Source organism: Phyllostomus discolor, chromosome 4, assembly GCF_004126475.2.
Source record: "Phyllostomus discolor isolate MPI-MPIP mPhyDis1 chromosome 4, mPhyDis1.pri.v3, whole genome shotgun sequence".
NCBI classification, from domain to species: domain Eukaryota; kingdom Metazoa; phylum Chordata; class Mammalia; order Chiroptera; family Phyllostomidae; genus Phyllostomus; species Phyllostomus discolor.
In genome coordinates, this window is record NC_040906.2 from 26,814,862 (window position 1) to 26,836,261 (window position 21,400).

The 21,400-nt window shown below is 33.1% G+C and overlaps 1 protein-coding gene across 2 annotated transcripts in view; it reads right to left on the reverse strand.

Annotated features, from left to right (window-relative positions):
- The window catches only part of NBEAL1 (neurobeachin like 1), a 160,620-nt gene that overhangs the window by 96,448 nt on the left and 42,772 nt on the right, over window positions 1-21,400 (reverse strand). The window contains exons 6-13 of one of the 2 annotated variants that reach the window (XM_036023039.1): window positions 19,092-19,174; window positions 18,669-18,754; window positions 14,768-15,074; window positions 12,990-13,096; window positions 6,203-6,289; window positions 4,071-4,154; window positions 1,105-1,203; window positions 437-1,017 (exon numbers count right to left, since the gene is read on the reverse strand). In XM_036023039.1, coding sequence (XP_035878932.1) covers window positions 437-1,017; window positions 1,105-1,203; window positions 4,071-4,154; window positions 6,203-6,289; window positions 12,990-13,096; window positions 14,768-15,074; window positions 18,669-18,754; window positions 19,092-19,174 — 1,434 coding nt within the window. The remainder of the gene's footprint in view (window positions 1-436; window positions 1,018-1,104; window positions 1,204-4,070; window positions 4,155-6,202; window positions 6,290-12,989; window positions 13,097-14,767; window positions 15,075-18,668; window positions 18,755-19,091; window positions 19,175-21,400) is intronic. The other variant, XM_036023040.1, reaches the window with a different exon arrangement.

Below are 21,400 nucleotides of genomic sequence, written 5' to 3' on the forward strand. Positions count from 1 at the left end.
TTCTGGTCCTTCACATAATTATACAGCACCTTCAACGGGGCAGAGAGATTCAATTTCAAGTTTATTATTCCTTTGTTTTCCATTTTTATAGTATTTTTAAGATGAAACTTGTTTCCAAACTTAACTCAGAATTAGCAAAATATTTGATATACAATTATTATTATGAAAGCAACAAAGCATCTATAATTAAACTGTGTACATAACTTGTACATTTGAAAACTATATCCTTGAGCTGCATTTCTGCTTTTGAGCTCAACAATTTATATACCACTGTGGGGGAAAGGACTGCTGCTACTTTCATTCAAGTTACCTGAAAAATGAAAATTAAAATAAATAAAGTAAAAACTAAATGCTTGGAAAAGCTTTTTCCTTTTTAAGAATCACAGCATATATCCTATGACAGTATTCACTTATATTTTATAACTTGTACCCGTACCTGTACAACTGTTTTCTTTTTCCTCCTTTGTTAGCATTGCCAAGTGTCAACTGATCCTGATCTAAGCAAAACCAAGCACTGAAGGAAAAGGCAGATCCTGGCCATTTCTGTATGGAAGGCACAGAAATTCCTGCCATACTATGTGACAAATTGAAATATTGCAGTGCACTCTCTAGACTTTGTTTTCGGGCCATTGTCAGGATTGCTCGAGTCACGGGAGTAGTATAAGGGTGAAAACACTCAGATTCATCCACTCTCAGCAATCTTAGTAGTCGACGGATTTCTTCTGAGCTTACTGACTGACTCCCCAAGGAACCATGGAGAGCAATCAGGTTCTCAGCACAAGTTCGATGGAGGGCAGGATGGGAATCAAGGGTTTCAATGATTCTAATTCCCATGTTTGCATTGACACAAGTAGTTCGACTCTGCCTATTAATACAACAAATTCTTTTCAGCCAATCAGAGATGAAGATCTGTAGATCTTGGGATTCTAGCTCAGGAAGCCACTGGATAAGAAGTAAGAGAGGCTGGACATTACTAATGCCCAAAATCCCAACTGAAGTGTGGTCACCCTCTACAGCCTGTAAAGCAACATAAAAGATAAAAAGTTAGTTACCATTTTTTTATAGGGAAATAACACAACTTCTAACAAAGCTAAAAAAACTCACCATATTCATAAGTTCTTTAAGTAGTTCCAGTGACGGCTGACCCAGGGATTTTAATACTTCAAACATATGTGTATAACCAATTCTTTCTTTAAATACTTCCTAGGGGAGAGAAAAATCAACATATCAAAGCACATTTTCAAAGACCAGATTTTCTGGAAAATATTTTGTAAATGTTGTGCAACATCCATTTAAGCTAATTAATATGAAGGATTACAGTTCAACATTTCTGTTTTCTCAAACCATGTATCTTCATCTTAAAATGAACTCCATATACCTTCTGAAATATAATTTATAATAATGTACTAAAATATATAATAAATGAAATTAACAACAGCTACATATTATAAAATTATTTTACAGGTTAGGCCACATGACACTTTCTTTATTTTCTTCATTTGATTTATAATTAGAGCAGTATTACATTAAGTTAAAACAAAAATGGAGAAAAAATAAGGAGAATCTGGGAATAACGGGAGTCAGAGAGCAGCCTCAAAGGACTAATGAGTCCTGGTAATTTTGAGTAAAACAAAACAAAAAACAAAACAAAACAAAACCCTGGGTCATTTTCTTTTGACTTTTTGTATCTAAATAGTTTGAATTAGCTAGAGCACAAAGATTACTTTAGTAAGGTCTAATCACATATTTTTGAAATAGAGAGATACAAAACCACTAGGTAAAATATGAAGGCCACCAGAAAACTGAGCAAAAGTAAACTGGTCCAGTAAAGGAGTCAGAACTATACAAACTCATTATAAAATCAAAAGATTTAAACACGATGAGTAAGACTGGTTGTCTCTGACAAAGGGAACTAGTTGATTGTCAACCAAGAGTAGAAAGAAAATCTTTTCAAAAGGTATGTCTTAAATGATCTTTTTATTTAAATAGTATTTTAAAATTTTAACCATGCAAGGCATTATACACTATAAAACACTGATGCTGCAAAAAGCTTCGAACACCATTTTAGGTTTGAATTTCATAATACAGTATAAGCAATCCTTTATACTCAGAAGCCAAATTACTAAGAACTTAAAATGATCTTTATCCTTATAGAAACTGTTTTAAATGGAGATTAGATATATTCTCAAGCCAGCCTGTTAACAGTTGTAAAAGCCTAGTTAGCAGAAATCTAACCAAGAGTTATATGCAGCAACAATATAGGGCAAAAGTTCATTTCCTAACAAAAATCAACAAAGAGTGGAATACAACTAATGGCTCAGCTTAGGAAGCAAGGAGGAATTCATTCATCTTTGGTACCAGAAAGGTAATTAAGGCATGAAACATATTAGAGGTGACGGATTAAAAGGTAGATGTTAACAATAGTAGTAATATTTTAAGCATTTACCATGTGCCTGGCACTATGCTTACCACCTTATACAGATGTTCTCACTAATCCCCAAAACTACTCTATGAGGAAACCACTAGCACAAAATCGGTGTAAGTGGACAGCAGGACAGAGCCAGTGGTTGTGGAAAAAATGAGAAGGGAAAGAAAATCCTGAGGATTAGTGACTACAACCGAAGAAGCAGAATTTCCATGGCCATATGAAAAAACAAGTCCACAATGGTGTTTTGGTAGAGCTGTTGACATGTGAAAAATGTTCATGTTCTCAGCAGTCATAAACTGACCAAACAGTGAAAGAGTGATTATTCTACTAATGAAGAAAAACTAGGATATAAAATTTAATTCTTTAAACACACTATCATAGAATCACTTAAAATAATCAACACCAGTGCCCACTTCTCATGTGTTTACTGTCAGGGTGTCCAACCTGTGGCCTGAGGGCCATATGCAGCCCAAGATGGCTATGAATGAGGCCCAAACTAAAGTCATACATTTACTTAAAACATTACTTAGATTTATTAGTAAGTTTCATACTAAGTTTTATTACTAAGATATGAACATTCTCTATACTAGTGATAACAAACTTTGGGCCCTGCTTGACGATTTTAAAACATTATTGAAAGGGCTGCTGCATACTTAGGGTTATTATGTGAGGAGGACTTTTTTTGCTTGTCTGTGGTAGTGAATATCATGAAAATTATGCATCGGTCTTTTTTTTGCTCATCAGTTTTCATTAGTGTTTGTTTATTTAATGTGTGACCCAAGACAGCTCTTCTTCTTTCAGTGTGGCCCAGAGACGCCAAAAGGTTAGACACCCCTGCTGTAAATCCTTACTGGCCTGCAGTTTAGTCATCAATGTCTTAATCCCAAAGCAGTGCCCACAGGCATCGGTCTTTAAAATTACCAGAAAAATGGTTCCTATACTAAGATAAGATATTTTGTGAACTATCATATTTTGCTGTGTATAATAAGCACCAATGTTTTTGGCCCAAATTTTCAGGAAAAAATCTTTCATTCTAATTTCTTAATTTACTTACTTACTTATTTATTTATATTTAGATCCTTGTTTTTTTGTATTATAAAGGAATTTTAGTATTTATTTTTGAACACATTATGGTACAAGAAATTTTATGTAACAAATAATTACAAAACACAAGAACAGATACAAGGTATTTCAGGTACTTCCCATGTATAAAGCGCATCCTTATTTTTCCCACAAAAATTTGGGCAAAAAGGTACACATTATACACGGCAAAATACTGTATTTCATTTCAGGTGTGAAACCATATATATTATGCATTTTCATATATGACTTTGGGAATTATATAATAAAAACTGGTACAGTGGTACCTCAGTACCCGTCATTAATTCGTTCCAGAACTCATGACCAGTGCCGAAACTGACGAGTACCTAATGATGAAGCATTTTCTCTTGCAGGGCAGTGTCATGGCTCATACAAGTTCTAACAAGTGTGATGAGTCCTGAGCAAGCACCGAATGCTGAAACATTTTTTTCTCGTCAAAATGTGACGAGCACAGGGTTTGACGAGTTCTGAAGTTGATGGGTACTGAGATATGACTGTATATCTAAAATAACATTTTGGAGCTTGAGGATACATGTTTCACCTTAGCAGCTGGAGACTTGTTCATTACTGCTGTCAAAGCCTGAATGGTTGATACAGCCAAACAATCCAACTGTCCCTGAAATGCCTACCAGAGGGGGAAAAAAAAAACAAGAAATTAACAAAAGCAGTCAAGATTTGTTAGTTAGGAAACCTTTGTTTCTGAAAACCTGAAAAAATAATTACTTAACATGCAATACATTCCTCTTCCAATGAAATGGATTTCTGAAACACTATAGCCTGCAAGAAAAGTCACCTACTAGACAGAAAATAAGCCACATGTCAAGAAGGATATGGTTACATTCACTCATTACATTAAAATTTGGGGGAAAAGAAAACCACAAAACACCAAGCTTCATCCATGCTTTTTTTTTTAATGGACAATCTCAAGAGGAAGGGAGGGAGCTCTATCATTGTAAATTCTATTATGTTTTAATTTTTCTTAAAAATACACATGAATGACCTAGCTTTATATTTTATTAGCATGTATAATAAAATGTATAAAATAGTCTTGCCTACTTAGTTTCCAAACCCTGAAATGGTATATGTGCATATACCAATCAATTAATCAAAAATACACTTGCAAATAATAAAGTGCATCTATTTTTACATAATATGCAGAATTTAAAGCAGAAAATGAAAGATGCATCTTTGAGCAATGTCATGTTTTTTAAAGTAACCTTTAATGCTAAAAGTAGTAAAAAAATAAACAGTTTTATTTTGTCTATTTCTGTTTAGTCTTCAACATAAAAAAGAGGTTAAATTTCAGGTCACTGCATTTATAGCAAAAATAAAAACAAAAATATAACCTCAACAATACTGAAAAAACTGAACATGACTCATATCATTCAGCTTAGTCAACCATGAAACTGTAGCATAAGGACTAGAAAGTTGTAAAAACTAATAGTCCTGAAAATTGGCTTTTGGGAATATATTACTATGACTTGAAGGTAGTCACTCCACAAATAGGATTTTCTTCTTCCTCCCACTAAAAAAGATTTGAATAAAAGGGGACTGATTTGATCTTTGTTGTTTTAAGCCAAGCGCTACCACCTTCAGGCAAGTTATTTAAATTGATATCTTGGTTTTTGTTCATGTTCTTTGTTTATTAAACATTACATAAAATAAACATTACATAAGTAACAAACAATATGCATTAAACATTCTGCGTACAGAATTTCATACAAATAAGATCTTTCCTAGACTTTAAGAGGACTGGGCATCACAGAACCTAAAATTAGAAATCCTAACATAAACCTCTAAGAAGAAAACTATTATAACTATTTTATGTATCTATAGGAAGGCCTTAAAAGGGACTAATACTTAGAGATATCTAAAACAGTACTCTGAAATTTGATGTTGCACATCCAAAATAGAAAATAGATTATCATGTCTCTTTCTATAGCATAGCTCTATTTATAAACCTAAACATCAAGATGTTAATTATGATATCATGTAAGCTCATCAAAATGTGAAAACAAACATTTTTGGAAAAGAAAAAAACAAAGCAACTTTGTAGGTGGTCTATCCAAACTAAATTACCTATGTATTACAAAAAGCAACATAAATTATGTATTTTTACCTATCCCCATATATAGCTGAATATTTAGAAAAAAAAAGTTAAGTTTTATTCTAACTTAAGACTCAAAGAGTTCAGCATCTTCTTCCCTTCCTCCAAGATTCAGGTTGTCCACTGAATTATAATCATTATTTGAAATCAAGAGCAAAGAATCAAGATATTAAAACTGACCATACATATTCACAAAGCCCTAAAGTCCCAATACACCACAATGCTTAGGAAAAGAAGCCCCAAAATTATGAAATCACCACCAAGTGGGCAACACTGATACTGGGATCCCATTCCTGTACTTTATATCTCCCCACACTGAAAAGAATGCACACATACACAAAGGGAATACTGTTGATCATTTATATCAACCACCAAATTTTTAATCTGTTGATCTTTTAGATAAAATAATTAAAATTGATTTTAGCATTTTAAAAAAATATTTTATGAAGATTAGAATTAGATGATGTTTGTGTATTTTAAGACAAAAGAAGAAAAGTACAGGAATAGATGCTCCCACTGACTGATTTTGGACTTCAGCTGAAACAAGATGCAGGCTTTGCAGATACCTGGTCCTCATTTATTTCTGTCAGTAATTTGTTGGCAAGGTCTTTCTCGTTCTTGTCTGCCACCTTATTGTTAGCATTTAAAAATAGCTGTTAAAAACAGAGACAAGAATAATGGAGAAAAAAAACATTAAACTGTTACCTATAAGCAGAAATGAAGCTTAAATGGGTTTCCATGTCTCTTGAAAATAAATCCAAGAATCCACTTATGAAGTATACCACATTTAAATTGACAATCAACTATTCATTTTTTATTAGCAAATATTAAGTTCATATACTCTATTATTTATTCTCTCTTGGAACTCAAAGAACTAAAATAAGAAACAGCAATAATTAATTTAGTTAATATGCCTAAATTCTTAAAGAACCAGCAGAGAGAATGTTTCACAGAAAAGAAAATTTGCTACTGAGATAGACTAACCTGTACTAATGATGCACAGTGCGGGTTCTGTAGCCATGTATGTTTGTGAAATGCTATTGAACTAACTTTAAAAAGGGTCTTGTGTTCTTTCCAGAAATACTCTTTAGTCTCAAATATGCTAATATGTAGTTTGACAAATGTGCAGCATTTTCCAAATTTATCTGACCACACATTTTGTTAAAACATTTTTTTTTGCAAACACACATCAACAGTATCAAGAGTTGAGCATAAGTAAGTTTGTGTACTAAAAAGGAATCAAGTATTTTAGTTTAAGTATATAAACTCAGCATCCCCAAACATCTCAGTCACAGTCTGGGTAAAAAGAAAGAGTTCAAATGAGAGTGGAGAGAGAAAGTTAGACTTATAAGGGATTTATCAAGAACACCCTAAGAATCAAGTTCTTAGGAAGTTTTATCACTTCAGAAATGAGAAAAGTCGAGTAATGTGCTGAAATAATGCAATATAAAGTGGATAAAGGTATGAAGTTTGATATAGTAAGCAAAGCTTAATCTAAAAATAAGTCAGTGTTCACAATATAGACTTTGGAAATAGAAACCTGGAAGTGAATTTTGGTTCCACTATTTATTAGCTAAAAAAAACCCCACAAAAACAACAACAACAAAAAAAACACATACCACTTCTCCAAGGTTGTTTTCTCAAAAAGCAAAAGATTATTATCTCATGAAATAGGAATGCAGATCAAATGAGATAATCCATGCTGGATTATTAGAACAGTAACTGGCGTAAAATAAGGGCTTAATAAATGAAAGTTGGTATTATAATTATCAGAAAATTTTTAAATAATAGTAATATTCCATACTATCTAGTATAAGGGATATTGACTGCTCAAAACTGATGAAAGTAAAAATGAGTAAAGTCTTTCCAGAAAGCAATCTATATCAAGAATCTTTTTTAAAGTTTTGTTTAAATTAGTATCTTTATTTCTATAAATTTACCCTAAGAAACAGAAACTTTACACCACAATTTTAAAATAGAGATGTTTACTTTAGCCTTATTTATTGTATAATAGTAAAAAGTAAGAACCCACCCAAACACCCAACAATAAAAGAATAGTTAAATAAATTACAGTTCATCCATAGGTTGAAAGAGAAATCCTCAAACTTTCTGGTCTTGGGACCCCTTAAACCACTTAAAAATTATTGCGAGAGCCCCAAAGAACAGTTATGTGGGTTACATCTATCAATATTTACCATATTAGAAATTAAAATCAAGACATTAAAAATGTTTATTCATTCAAAAATAACAATAAACCCATTATATGTTGACATAACATTTTTATGAAAAGTGTTATTTTCCAAAATATATCTTATACTCACATTTGTGAGAATGGCACTGCTTCTATATTTTTATAATTTTTTAAATGTCTGACTTAATAGAAAACAGATGAACTCTCATGCTTGCTATTTCATTCAGATCATTATGATAATGCTGTTTGGTTAACATTTATGAAGAAAATCTAGCCTCAAAGAGAAATATTAAAATTTGACTTTGCAGACTCCCTAAAATGATCTTGGAAACCTCACACTTTGAGAACTACTGGATGGAAATACTTATTTATTTGGGACAGGCAGTTGGAGCCTGTCCCAGAGATGAGCAGGATCCTACCATCTGGGGTAGCTGTGGCAATGGAGCCAGTGGCATCATGGTGATTAAGTAGCTTTTATTCAGGTAGGGAAATTGGTCCCTCTGCTTCTCCATCAGTCATTAAAAACACTGTTTTGAAAAATATATGATGACAAGGCAATTGCACTGCTGGGATTATATCCTAAGAACCCTGAATCACCAATCCAAAAGAATCTATGCACCCCAATGTTCATGGCAACACAATTTACAATAGCCAAGTGTTGGAAGCAACCTAAGTGCCCATCAGTAAATGAATGGATCAAAAAACTATGGTACATTTACACAGTGGAATCCTACACAGCAGAAAGTAGGAGCTCCTATCTTTTGTGACAGCACGGATGAAACTGGAGAGTGTTATGCTAAGTGAAATAAGCCAGGCAGTGAGGGATAAATACCGTATGATCTCACTTTCAACTGGAACCTAATCAACAAACAGGCAAGCAAGCAAAATATAACCAGAGACATTACAATTAAGAACAAACTGACAGTAACCTGAGGGGAGATGGGAGGGGATAATGCGGGGGAAAAGGGGGAAGGGTTTTCAGGAACTACAAAGGACACATGGACAAAACCAAGGGAGGGAGGGTGGAAGCAGGGGGTGGAAGTGGGGGGGGGGGGGAGTGGTGAGGGATAAAAGTAGACAATTGTAATTGAACAACAAAATAAAAAAAATTTTTTAAAGAAAAATATATGATGATATATATTTTGGAGAAGGGAAGACTCGTTTTGGTATGGGCATACTCTTGATATCATAGCATTTAAAAGGAGGATACAAAAATATTCAGTAGTCCCTGGCTGGCGTAGCTCAGTGGATTGAGCACGGGCTGCAAACCAAAGTGTCGTAGGTTCGATTCCCAGTCAGGGTACATGCTTGGGTTGCAGGCCATGACCCCCAGCAACCACACATTGATGTTTCTCTCTCTCTCTCTATCTCCCTCCCTTCCCTCTCTAAAAATAAATAAATAAAATCTTTAAAAAATATTTTCAGTAGTAACAAAATATATTCACAATAAAAATATATATACAAATACTGTTCTGTATGTTTTGCCACAATTTTAAATTTTAAAGATTACAAATATACTGTGTAAAAAGATTAAGAAAAATCTTTCATAATTCTTTTTCCTCCATTATATTAATTAAAATTTAAACAAAGTTCTATTAAAAAAAACATTTGCTCAAGGTCACTAAGGCTCAAGGTCACATCCAGGTAGGTGTGACTCCCAAAGTAAGTATACCATTCTATCTATTCCCAACACTCTTTTCCATAGAACATCCTTTAGTTGATCCTTTCATACATTCTCATTCCTAAGACTGTCTTGATGATAAATATTTGTTGTTGATTTTAAGGGGTAGTTGTAGAGAAAAAAATCCAATCCTACCCCCACCGCAGTCTTTGCCCATGGGTCCTTTATACAAGTTCCCTGACTTGACCCTTTCCCTTCTTTCCTCCCTTATCCCCTACCCGCCTATCCTCTGGAAACTGTCACTATTTTGCTTGCTTGTTTGTTTTGTTGATTAGGTGTTTTAAAATGCATTATACCTATCACAAAATTTAAACAAATGATTCCATGGAATCCTATGGTAAGTACTTTATACTATGATGACACTTATTTTGACAAGCCCTGAAGTCATTATACAAATACTTAAGGACATTAATGCATACTTAAACTGGCTGGTGAATCTCACACACACAAAAAGCATAGAAACTACAGCAGTCAACCTATAGTCTTGCAGGTAATTAATAAATTATTTATGACACAAAGTTTTAGTTGACAATGTTTCCAATAGGTCAGAATATTTAAATAACAAATGTTTTTATTCCCTATTATTATAAACTAGAATGAATGATTCCTTCCTTACTAATAAAAAAGTTTAAGCAAAAATAAATCATAGACATCTGTAGTAGCATCTCGTAATACACACAGAAACTTGAAGTTTTCACAAGATTCCGTACATTTTTATATATTCAGGAATCCTATCACCTATCTCCATCAAATATGTGTTTATCAGTAAAACCTGTAATTTGTAATTCTCCTATATTTAAATCACAAAAAACATTTTCTCCTACAGACTAAACAGTGACCACTAATACACTTACAAAACTATATGTATCGATAAACTTAAGGTCAGAAGACATACCTGGATAAGAAACCCTTCTTTCATCACGTATTAGTGTTATTCTTCCGCTAATCATTAAATAAATCTTAGGACATATTTCCTCATTTGTATAACAAAAGAACTAGGCATTTTATTTCAAAGATTCCCCCTTTTTTATAAGACTTAATGACTAATATTTGATGATGAATCTACAGTGATTCTGACTAGAATATTCTGGAAATAAAGAAGACCACTGCCAGGTGGGAAGGCCACTGAGAAGGCCAGGTCCGAAAGCCTGGCTTTCCCTTCTAAAATGGGTTTCTTTCTTCTCTAGCATTTCCTGTTTCAAAAGAAAATGTGGTAACTGGTATCAAATAATTAAATTTTAAAGTGCTATAACTGTTAGTGAATTTCCAGACCTAAATTATAAGAAACTTTGAATTATCCCATGACAGAAAGAGCAATTATCTACCCATGACAGCTATCTCAAACAATTTTTTTTAATTTTTAAAAAGACACTGACCATGACGATAGATTTTTAAAATTATGCGAATCTCATAGATTAAAGAAAGTCATATACTAATCAAATGTAGTTCTTACTGCATTTTAATGTAGTAAGTTCATAATATTAAATTTTAGTTTTTACTACATTTTATGATTTACCCTTCTATAATGTGTAATTGGCAGGCTCTCTACACACATGAGATTCTGTCTTTATCATTGAAGTTGCCTTTATAGCTGAAAAAGACAACTTTTTTACAACAAAAGGTTTTATAAACATTTCTCTTATGCTGCTTCCACTGTCCAAAACTTGTTTCCCAAGAATAAACGATTTTTAAAAGGTGAGTGAAGGCATATTAAATCTCCAGAGGTAATGTGGTACTGACATTGACTTCACAGATGTTCACTACTATTACTTAATATATTCTTTACTGTTTTACTGCTAGTTAAGAACCATGGTTACATAAATGCTTTCAGGGATACTGCTCCTAACAGTATATAAAAATTCAAGGAGCTGGTATTAAACTCCTTATTCTGAAGTATTTTCACAGAATCAGAATAAACTCCTGGTATTTTTCAGCAGGGACTCCGTGAAAGGAATACCTCAAATAGAAAGGTAAAAGCTCTTTGAAGCAAGTTTCATTTTCAAAGGCTTCTCCAGAAGTTCTCTAAAATATTTCTGATACTATCTTAAATTTATAGAAATATATAATGAACAGAGATATTAGTTATATACTCACACACAAATCTGCTAAAAGTATAAGTGAAAAATAATTTGTAAATGGGCACTACATATCAAGAACATCAATATTTCTATTTTTCTACACTTGTAAATATTTAAGTTGTTTTAATATTAATACAAAGTTCCCTAACCTTAAAAAAAGTTTATGCTCTTCGACATACTAATTCTAATAGAAATAAAATTCTATTTGTTGAAACTTGAAAGTTATGTAACAACAAAAAAAACTGGAGACAAATTAATTATCTATCAATAGGGAACAGTTAAGTACATTATTGTACATCCACTTAATATCATGCAGTTATTATAGACATAACAAAAATACTAATGAAATAATCTTAAATGAAACAAAAGCATAAAATTATATGTATCAGATGCTGTCACCAAATTTTAACGATGCACTAGAAAAAATACTTTAAAACTCAACAACAAAATAAATGAACAATCCAATTTTAAAATGAGCAAAGGTCTTAAACACACATTTCTCCAAAGAAGATAAATGACCAAAAAGTGCATGAAAAGATGCTATCACTAATCATTAGAAAAAGGCAAATCAAAAAATGAGATACCACCTCACAACCATTAAGATAACAATTATCAAATTTTTTTTATTTTAAAAAGAAGAAAATAACAACTCTTGATGAGGATGTGGAGAAACTGGAGCCTTTGAACCATTGTGTACTATTGGTAGGAATGTAAAATGGTTCAGCCACTATGGAAAACACTATGGTGGTTCCTCAAAAAATTAAAAATTGAATTACTATATATGATCCCACAATCCCACTTCTGGATATATACCCAAAAGAATTAAAAGCAAGGTCTCGAAGAGACATTTGTATATGCATACTCATGGCAAAATTATCCATAATAGTCAAAAGGTAAAATCAATATAGGGGTCCATAGGCAGATGAATGAATAAATTAAATGTGGTATGCACACACATACATATTATTTGGCCTTAAAAAGGAAGAAAATTTTGCTATATGATATGACATGGATGACTCTTGAGGACATTATGCTAAATAAGTCACATACACATACAAAATCACTGTATCATTCCACTTATATGACATACATACAATAGTCAAAATCATACAGAAAGTAGAATGGTGGTTGCTGGGGAGAAGGGAAAATGTGGAATCAATGGGTATAAACTTTCACTTTTATCAGATGAAAAGAAATATGGGGAATGAATGGAAGCGACGGTCGCATAACTATGTGAATGTGAATGTACTTAATGTGTACTATGCAGTTAAAAATGATTAAGACAGTACATTTTACATGTGCATTTTACCACAACAAAAAATGGTGCTAATAATATGCTCAAACTTGAATCAAAACATAAAACAACAACTTCTTAAAAATGAAGAATAGTAATAGAAAAATACCTTGCAGTTCTGTAGCAGTCGTATGAGATGTTCAAAGCAATTACTGTTAAGAAAAATGGCCTGAAGAACAGGCCTATCCGTGCAGTCGAACATGGCTGTGATGGTATCTAGGAAAATAAAAATAAAATCACCCATTTATAAGGTAGAAAATTTTGGATCATAGAAACATTTACTCAAGCCATATTTTAAATTTAGGCTTTTCAGATAACAGATATAAATTAATTAGGAGATGATAGGGATGGGTAGTAGAAAAAAAATCTGTACTTCTTACTTGATAAGAAGAGTGAACATTTCTATACTTTATTATTAAAAATATTTAATTTTTTATATGAGTGATATAGTTCCCAGAGTTTAATTTCTCTTCCATAATAATATGCTCAAGTGTTAAACAACTGAGGTTTCAACTTCCTGTTATTAAGCAACATGTGGTTGTATTTGGCAACATAGTCTCATTTACGTGTATTAACTAACATACGGCCATTATGAAAAAGAGACTCAATCAATCCATTTGTGATGATGCTTTGCTCTTTTTTCCTACTGAAGGAATACCCCCATTCAGAAGTAAAAGAACATTTGGTATAGGTAATATATATAGTTTCCAACAAAAAGTTCATTCAATATAGCCTCAAGCTTTCTTATAAACTTACAATATTTAATAATTATAAAACACAACATGTTACAACATATAAAAGAATAGACGCAGCCCTGGCCAGGCAGTTCAGTTGGTGAGAGCACAGTCCCAGTACACCAAAGTTGTGGCCTCAATCCCTGGTGTCAGGACATATACAAGAAACCACCAATGAATGTATAAACAAGTAGAACAACAAATCGATCTTTTTTTTTCTCTCTCCCTCAAATCAATGATTTTTTTAAATAAAAAAATTAAAAGAATAAAACACATATAATATGGATCTTATTTCCCTACAGAATCACTACTGTAGTGGCTCATTAAGTTTCACCAAAATTTTGATATCCAATATTTTTAAATTGGACACCACATACCTGCTCACATAAGCATTTTTTAAGTCTGTAGAGCTACAGAACAAACCATTAATGTTGGTTATGTCTGGATGACAGGATATAAAAAACCTTTGTCTTTTTACTTATCTGAATTTCCTAGTTTAACTGTAATAAAAAAATATTTTACTTCTATAAAAAGGAACTCTCAATTAGTAATATTTTTATCTATCAATCTAACAAAGGAATACAATAAGAAATCACATATTGGTGAAGGAGCTTACAGAGAGAGAGAAATAAGCACAGAATGACACATAATAACCAACACAAAGAGAAACCAGACAGAGAGACACACACATACACACACACAGGCAGAGGTTCTGAGGAAAACAAAACAAAAAACAGAGGTCCTCTGGAGGAAGGAAAGCTGTTGAGGTAGTCTACAGAGATGCTATAGAAGTATATAGAAAACTAATTGTATGCAACTCTTGCTATAGGTTAAAAACTACAAACAGCACTTTCTGAAAATTTACTTATCCTAGAATTTTGAAATCGTAGCTTTTTAACATTGATGCTTTTAGTAAATAATACTTCCAAAACAGAATACTGAGGCTCCATTTTGTCACTATTAAACACAGATGTATACATAAATTTCCCCATTAATAATCTTGAAACTGAGATTTAAATAGTCACACAATATCTGAATTAAGCAATCAATACCTTCTATACAATGGCTTTGTATTTGAAATGAAGAGGAAAATATAAAAGTAAGAAAAGGACTTGGAGAAAACTGAGTATAATAAACTTTATGCAATACTTACTCAGCATTTTTATCTGTAGAGCTATGAACCAGCTTTCCCACTCTCTGGACCTCCTTTGCTTTGGTAAAGCTGAGTGATCTGAATTTAACAATTTAAAATAGTTCTCCAGAATAGTGCTGGTTTCCACTTGACGCTGGTCAGAGCTGCTAGTGAGAAGAATATGCACCACTTCTGTAAGGCACTTCAGAGTCAGTTCTACCTTCCTACCCACTTCGTCAGGATTTCTGTCCTCCCAGGAATCACAATCTGCCAAAACTCTCATAAGAACTTCCATGGTGGCTGGAGAAATTGCTTGCAAAGCATTCTTCTGAAACATGACAAACAACAAAAATAAAACCCCAAAATCTGAAGTTTTGCATGTTTGGAGAAAAAAAAAAAGCCGTGGCCAGGTGGTTCAGTTGTTTGGACAGTCGGTCGTCCCATACAACTAAAGGATGCAGGTTGAATCCCAGGTCAGGGCACGTGCAGGAAGCATCAGACCAATGTTTCCCTCTCACATCAATGTCTCTCTCCCTGCCCCCCCTCCACCTCCACCCTTCTTCTCTCTCTAAAATCAATATACATATTTCAGGTGAGAATTTTTTTTAAAATAGCTTTAAAAAAAGCAATTTAACAAATCTTCAGACTTTTCATTTTAGTGAATCAACATATAAAAAATTTTAATCAGATACTTTGACACTGCTAGTATTTTACCTGTCTTCATTTCCTAACAGAATTCTAATTTTATTCAGATAGCAATCTCCTCACGTAGAAAACTCACCACACCCCCTTGCATCTAGGAATAGCCATGTTTTGGTCGAGGGTATATGCCAAGAGACTACGAAGAAGCTATCACTTCACAAATAAAAAGAAAGAACCCTCTGCTCTTGGCCTTTTCACCTATTCCCTGCCTGAAATGCAGGCATGAGGCCTGGACACAACTTTCTATCACAAGGAATTAAAGTAAGGAGGCTAGCCCTGGCCAGTGCGGCTCAGTTAGCTGGAACATCATGCAGTAACCAAAAGGTTGTGAGTTCGATTCTGGTCAGGTCACATACCTAGGTTACAGGTTCAATCCCTGGTCCAGGTGCCTCCAGGAGGCAACCAATCAATGATTCTCTCTCACATTGATGTTTCTCTCCAAAAGCAATGAAAAAAATGTCCTCAGGTGAGGATTAGAAATAAATAAAAATGAAGTAGAAAGCAGAACAGAAATATTGAAGGACCACAGTCCCTGCTGGTATTATTGAGCTGCTATACCACCTCAAAACTGCCTACATCTGGACTTCTTATGTAAGAATAAAAAAAAAAGGAAACTTGATTTGATTAAGCCTCTCTCAGGTTCTGTTGTTTATAGAAAATCCATCTTAAATGATATAGATAAATAAGTGGACTGGAGACTGGAGTAGCTGAGTCAAATAAACATTTCTGAAAGTCTAAGTTACTGGTAACTTTATTAGAGGTGATTCATTAAATTTAGAAATAAACAATATATGTTGCCCTAAATTATTAAATTGATATATAATAAATATGAACAAAGTTATGCAAAATCATTGGAAAGGAACAGCAATGAAGCTATTAGGACTTGTTGTTATCAACCTAATACATAATATCAATAATAACAAGTACCAGTATGGAAGAAATTGCTGATGGCCCACCCAAGTTCCATTTTCCTACGCTTCCTTATGAATAGAATCCCTGATATTCTGCCTGCATACATAACTACTAGGAATAAAGATTACATTTCCTAGCCTCCCTTGCTGCTAAGGAGTCTGAGGAAGCAAGTTTCACCAAATTTTTTATCTGGATATATTTGCAATTATCCAATGAAGTTTAGCAGATGAGACAAAAAGACATCAAATGTCAGCTTTTCAGTATCTCCTTTAAAAATAGCTGGCATTTGCCATTTGTTTTCACCTCCCTCTCCATCTTTGTGCCTAAAATGCACACAAAAGAGCCAGAACTCTAGAAGCTATCTTGAAGCACAAGAAATAGTAAGTAAAAGACTGACATTCAGAAGGAACCTGAATACCTGAGGATCTGAGAGCCACCAGATTAACACTGGACTGCTTACCATTGTTTTTTTTTTAATGACAGAAAAAAGTGAACATCTAATTTAAGCTGTTATAATTTTCGTATTTACTGGTATCTACAGGAAATCACGTAAATTGAACTAATATACCTGTGATTTACTTAGTACTTATAAGCACATGTACTTTGTTAAGTGTTTTACATATATTATATACTATTTGGTCCTTATGACTAACTACCCTATACATGTTAGTATTTCTATTTATTATAAATAAAGAAACTAAAACATATGTAAATAGTTTATCCAAGATCATACAACTACTTATACATGGGCACGGGATCTAAACCTATGTCAATCTGGCTCCAAAACCCTTGCTCTTAACATAACACAAAACAGAACAAATATGCCAATGGTAAGCCCATGCACGATGCTTGGGAAGGGACAATAGTCATCAGACTTCAATTTTTCTGTTCTTTATGACAAGGCCATTCATACGTCTGTAGATATTCAATTCATCTAAATACCCTTTCTGATGCTATCATCAACAAACAACCTTCTGACTTCAACACAGCCGTTACTTTAGCTATAATTTGATTACAAAGATTGAGTATTTTAAGTACATAAAGTAATAAGTTGGCCCTTTAGTATCTGCTTGATTTCTCTTAGTTTTAATTACTGGGAGTCTCTCAGGGCCTCATTACCCTTGGGCACTAACGAAAAGTCTCTGTGTGTTCAAAAAGGGAATGGGATCAAACCAGCTTCTACATTAGTCAAAAGCCATGTCGTTTCCAATTTTATTCACGTAACACTTATTAGTTCTTATTTTTAGTACAGTAGTGGAGAAATGATGAAGAGACATCAGCTAATAAAGGTAGGTGATAAAGCAACAAATTAAAAAATACAATGTTGGTCACCAGTCCTCCTACAACAAAGAGACTCCCCTTTTACTAGAGTAAAGAGGCGAAGGCAAGGTAGCCCACGAGGAAACCCAAGTAATATTTTTAGCTACACCTGTGATTTTTGTAACCAACAGAATCATATAAACTTTCTTACATTATTGTTGTCGCAGTGTCTTAAAACTCATTTATCCTTACCTCTTCTTCTAAATTTTCATTAGTTACAAACGTGCTAGTATATCTTTTTATTTAATGTGTTATAAAGCACATATTACTTTGTTACAAATTTTCATTAATATTTTAGTAATATTAATAATATTTAGTAATATTTAGTAGTATTCGAGTAAAATTAGTTTCCTTTGTAATCATATGTATTTAATTATAGGCATTCAGAAACATGCTAATACGGGGCTCTTATCAAGCTGCCAAAGGGGTATGTGATACAAAAAGTGTTAGAAACCTCTAAACTGTGTGCATAAATAGGCAGAATGTCCTTTTTGAGCTATAATCCTTTAAAAAAAGAAATATACATTACAAAATAAAGAATATGTTTCTTAAGGGTTTGTTAAAAAACCTTGTTTATATGCACTAATTATAAGTCAACAGAAGAGTGACTAAATTCATATATCTTAGGAAATCAAACTGCTAGAGCTTGATTTCATCAAGTGGACTACTACAGCTGACAATCCTCTATATTCTAAAGGAAGAACCAGTAGGTGAAAAGCCAACTGAAGTAAGGACTTATGAGACCAAAAACTGTTAAGTCTAGTTATGCGTTAATTTCATTTTTAGTGCTAAGATTATTATTTAGGTTTCTAGGAAGTTAACAAAATAAAGAAGTAAGCAGATTAGTTTTAAACAAGATATAAACTTAGAAAAATATCTGTATGTTTCATTAAATTATAAAAATAAATGAATACATTAAATTATCCACAGAAAGCTTTTTGCACTGTTAACTATTGTTTTGTATATTAACATTCAATATGTTCCTCACCTGCCCACCAGCTATAATGGCTCCAAAGAGATGCAATAAGCAACACTTAAGGCTTTCCTTGAGATGTTCACTTTCCTGAAAACACTCTGTGAATATAATACACAAATAAACAAATAAATAAGATTTCTCTTTCACAGTATTATTTATGTCTAAGGAATGTCTGACAGTGAAACATTAAGAACTATTTGTGAACAGGCTAAAATCTGTTAAAAGGCAAGGTTCATATGTATTTTTTCACAGGAAAGGAAAACAGAAACCACCTATCAGGTAGTATTTTAAATACTTTATGCCATCTCATTTAATTATCATAATATTCCAGATGAGATGATATTTTGTTCCCGTTTATGAGTGAACAAATGGAAGGTCCCAGGGCTACTAAGTAACATCAAAATCAAAGTAAGAGAAAGTAGAGCTGTTACTTACGATAAAAGAAAGGGACAAATTCCACAGTCAGAGCCGCTGGTTTGTATTTCTGTCTGCTCTTTTCCACCGTACTAAGGATTCGTCTATCATCAAAAAGAAGTTAATACCAAATTATATCATGGGCAAGTAGAGATGGTACAATTATAAAAATAATTATAAAATAAATTTAATATTTTATATAATCTTAAAGAGGAAGTCTAGCCAACAACTTAAATGTTCACCAATGAAAGGATTTCTTCTTTAGAAGCAAGCAAAAAATTTTTCACCATTAAAATGCCTAATGGTGAAAAATAGCAGCCAGGTAAAATCTCCAAACTAGAAAAAGAAAAAGGAACTAGCTATTTAAAATTTCTACTCTGTAAAAGAACTTGTTCAGCAGTACAGCTAATTTGATACCTAAGGTAATAGTTTATTACTACAGTACCACTGACATTCATCAGAAATCAGACTATTCTGTGCCACTGTCTGAAATTTCATCTGAACACAAAGAGTCCATACTACTTGCCTCTTCCATCTTAAGGATATAGCTCCAATATGGGCTGAGATAAATATTGTTTTTAATGATAATTCTAATAGTTTTGGTGGCTGAAATATTTCCACAGACTTTCCTAAGGCCAACACAAATAGCATATACTTTTACCAACTACATTTCATTTCAATTCAATGCAAAATGAGTCTCTTAGATGGATATGGTGGTGAACTGGGAAAGAAAGGTTACTGTTACAATGATACATCCAACAGGTAGACTGCTGAAGTTTTAAAAAAAATTAGACACTGGTTCATGCCCTGAAAAGCTCTTAATGTTGTTAGATAAAACCAACAAAAATGAAAAATACTTTAAGAAGTAACCACATAGAAACTCCATATACCTAAATGTGATCTACTGATAAAGTATTGAATTAAGATGCCTTCTTAATAACCATAACTGAGATACTGAAATCAATTTCCTTATAATTATTCAAAGCTAGAAAGAAAAGCCAATTGACCATAGAATAAGCCAAACAGGATAGGCACAGCTGGACTCAGTAATGACAGAATAGAGTTCTATGATCCACATTCACTAGAAATTGTATCAGACACCATTCACTACTGAACGCTTTCCAAATCTCTGACCATTTCTACTGCAAGGAGGCACAAGAATTACCATTCTGTCTGTATTCATTATAATGTCAAACATAACATCCTAGAATACTATTAAATCTTCCTATTTATTAAGACCATTATCAAAAATTTTATGTCTTTATGATACAATATTACTGGAATGTCAAGTAAAAAATATAGTCATGCCTTTAAAAAATTTAGTCATGTGGTAGGAAAATTAATTTTTAAAAAATGAAAATTTATATTTTAGTTGAAATTTTCCATGAGATTATTTACCTTTTACATTTATATCAATTATGGTATTAATAGATTAGATATATCCTACCCAAACATCCTGTGCTACAAACAACAGTAAACATACTCACTTAACATAATGAAAATGTACTGCAATTTGTGATTAATGACTCATTCTAGAGGCCCTATATTAATGGAACAGACTGAGCGCTGTCTGTGGGGCAGGGGTTGAAGATGAAAGGATTAGCCAAAAAATATTTATATGTAACACATAGACACAGACAACAGCATGGTGACAGCCAGAGGGAAAAGCAGGTAGGGGTTAGGTGGAGGTGGGCAAAGGTAGTGGGGAAGGGGGACAACAAAAGACTTTCCTTGGGGCAATGGGAGCACAATACAGGGTACAGATGCATTTTATTGAGTTGTTCACTAGAAACCTGTATGGTTTTGCAAACCAATGTCACCCCAATAATTTCAATTAATAATAATAATTGTAACATAGATATAACATAGAAGCATAACTTCCATTATTAATGTGGGAACATTTAATATACTAACATAAATAAAGAGGAGAAATTATACATAACACAAACAATAAAGCATAAATAGCCCTGGCCAGTGTGGCTCAGTTGTTTGGAGCACCAGCCTACAAATTGAAAGGTCACAGGTTCAATTCCTGGTCCAGACACATACCTAGGTTGTGGGTTTGGTCCCTGGTTGGGGAGCATACAAGAGTCAACCAATCAATGTTTCTTTCCCACATGGATGTATGTATCTCTCCCTCTCTCTCTCCCTCCCTTCTCCTCTCTATAAAATCAATAAGTATGTCCTCAGGTGAGGATAAAAATAAAATTAAGATAAAATAAAATAAAATAAAATAAAGCAAAGCTTAAGTAGTTTGCATTGCATGCTTTCAATGGGTCAAGATAGAGCAGCTAAAAATTAGCTTAGTCTTGTACCATTTTTGGAACACA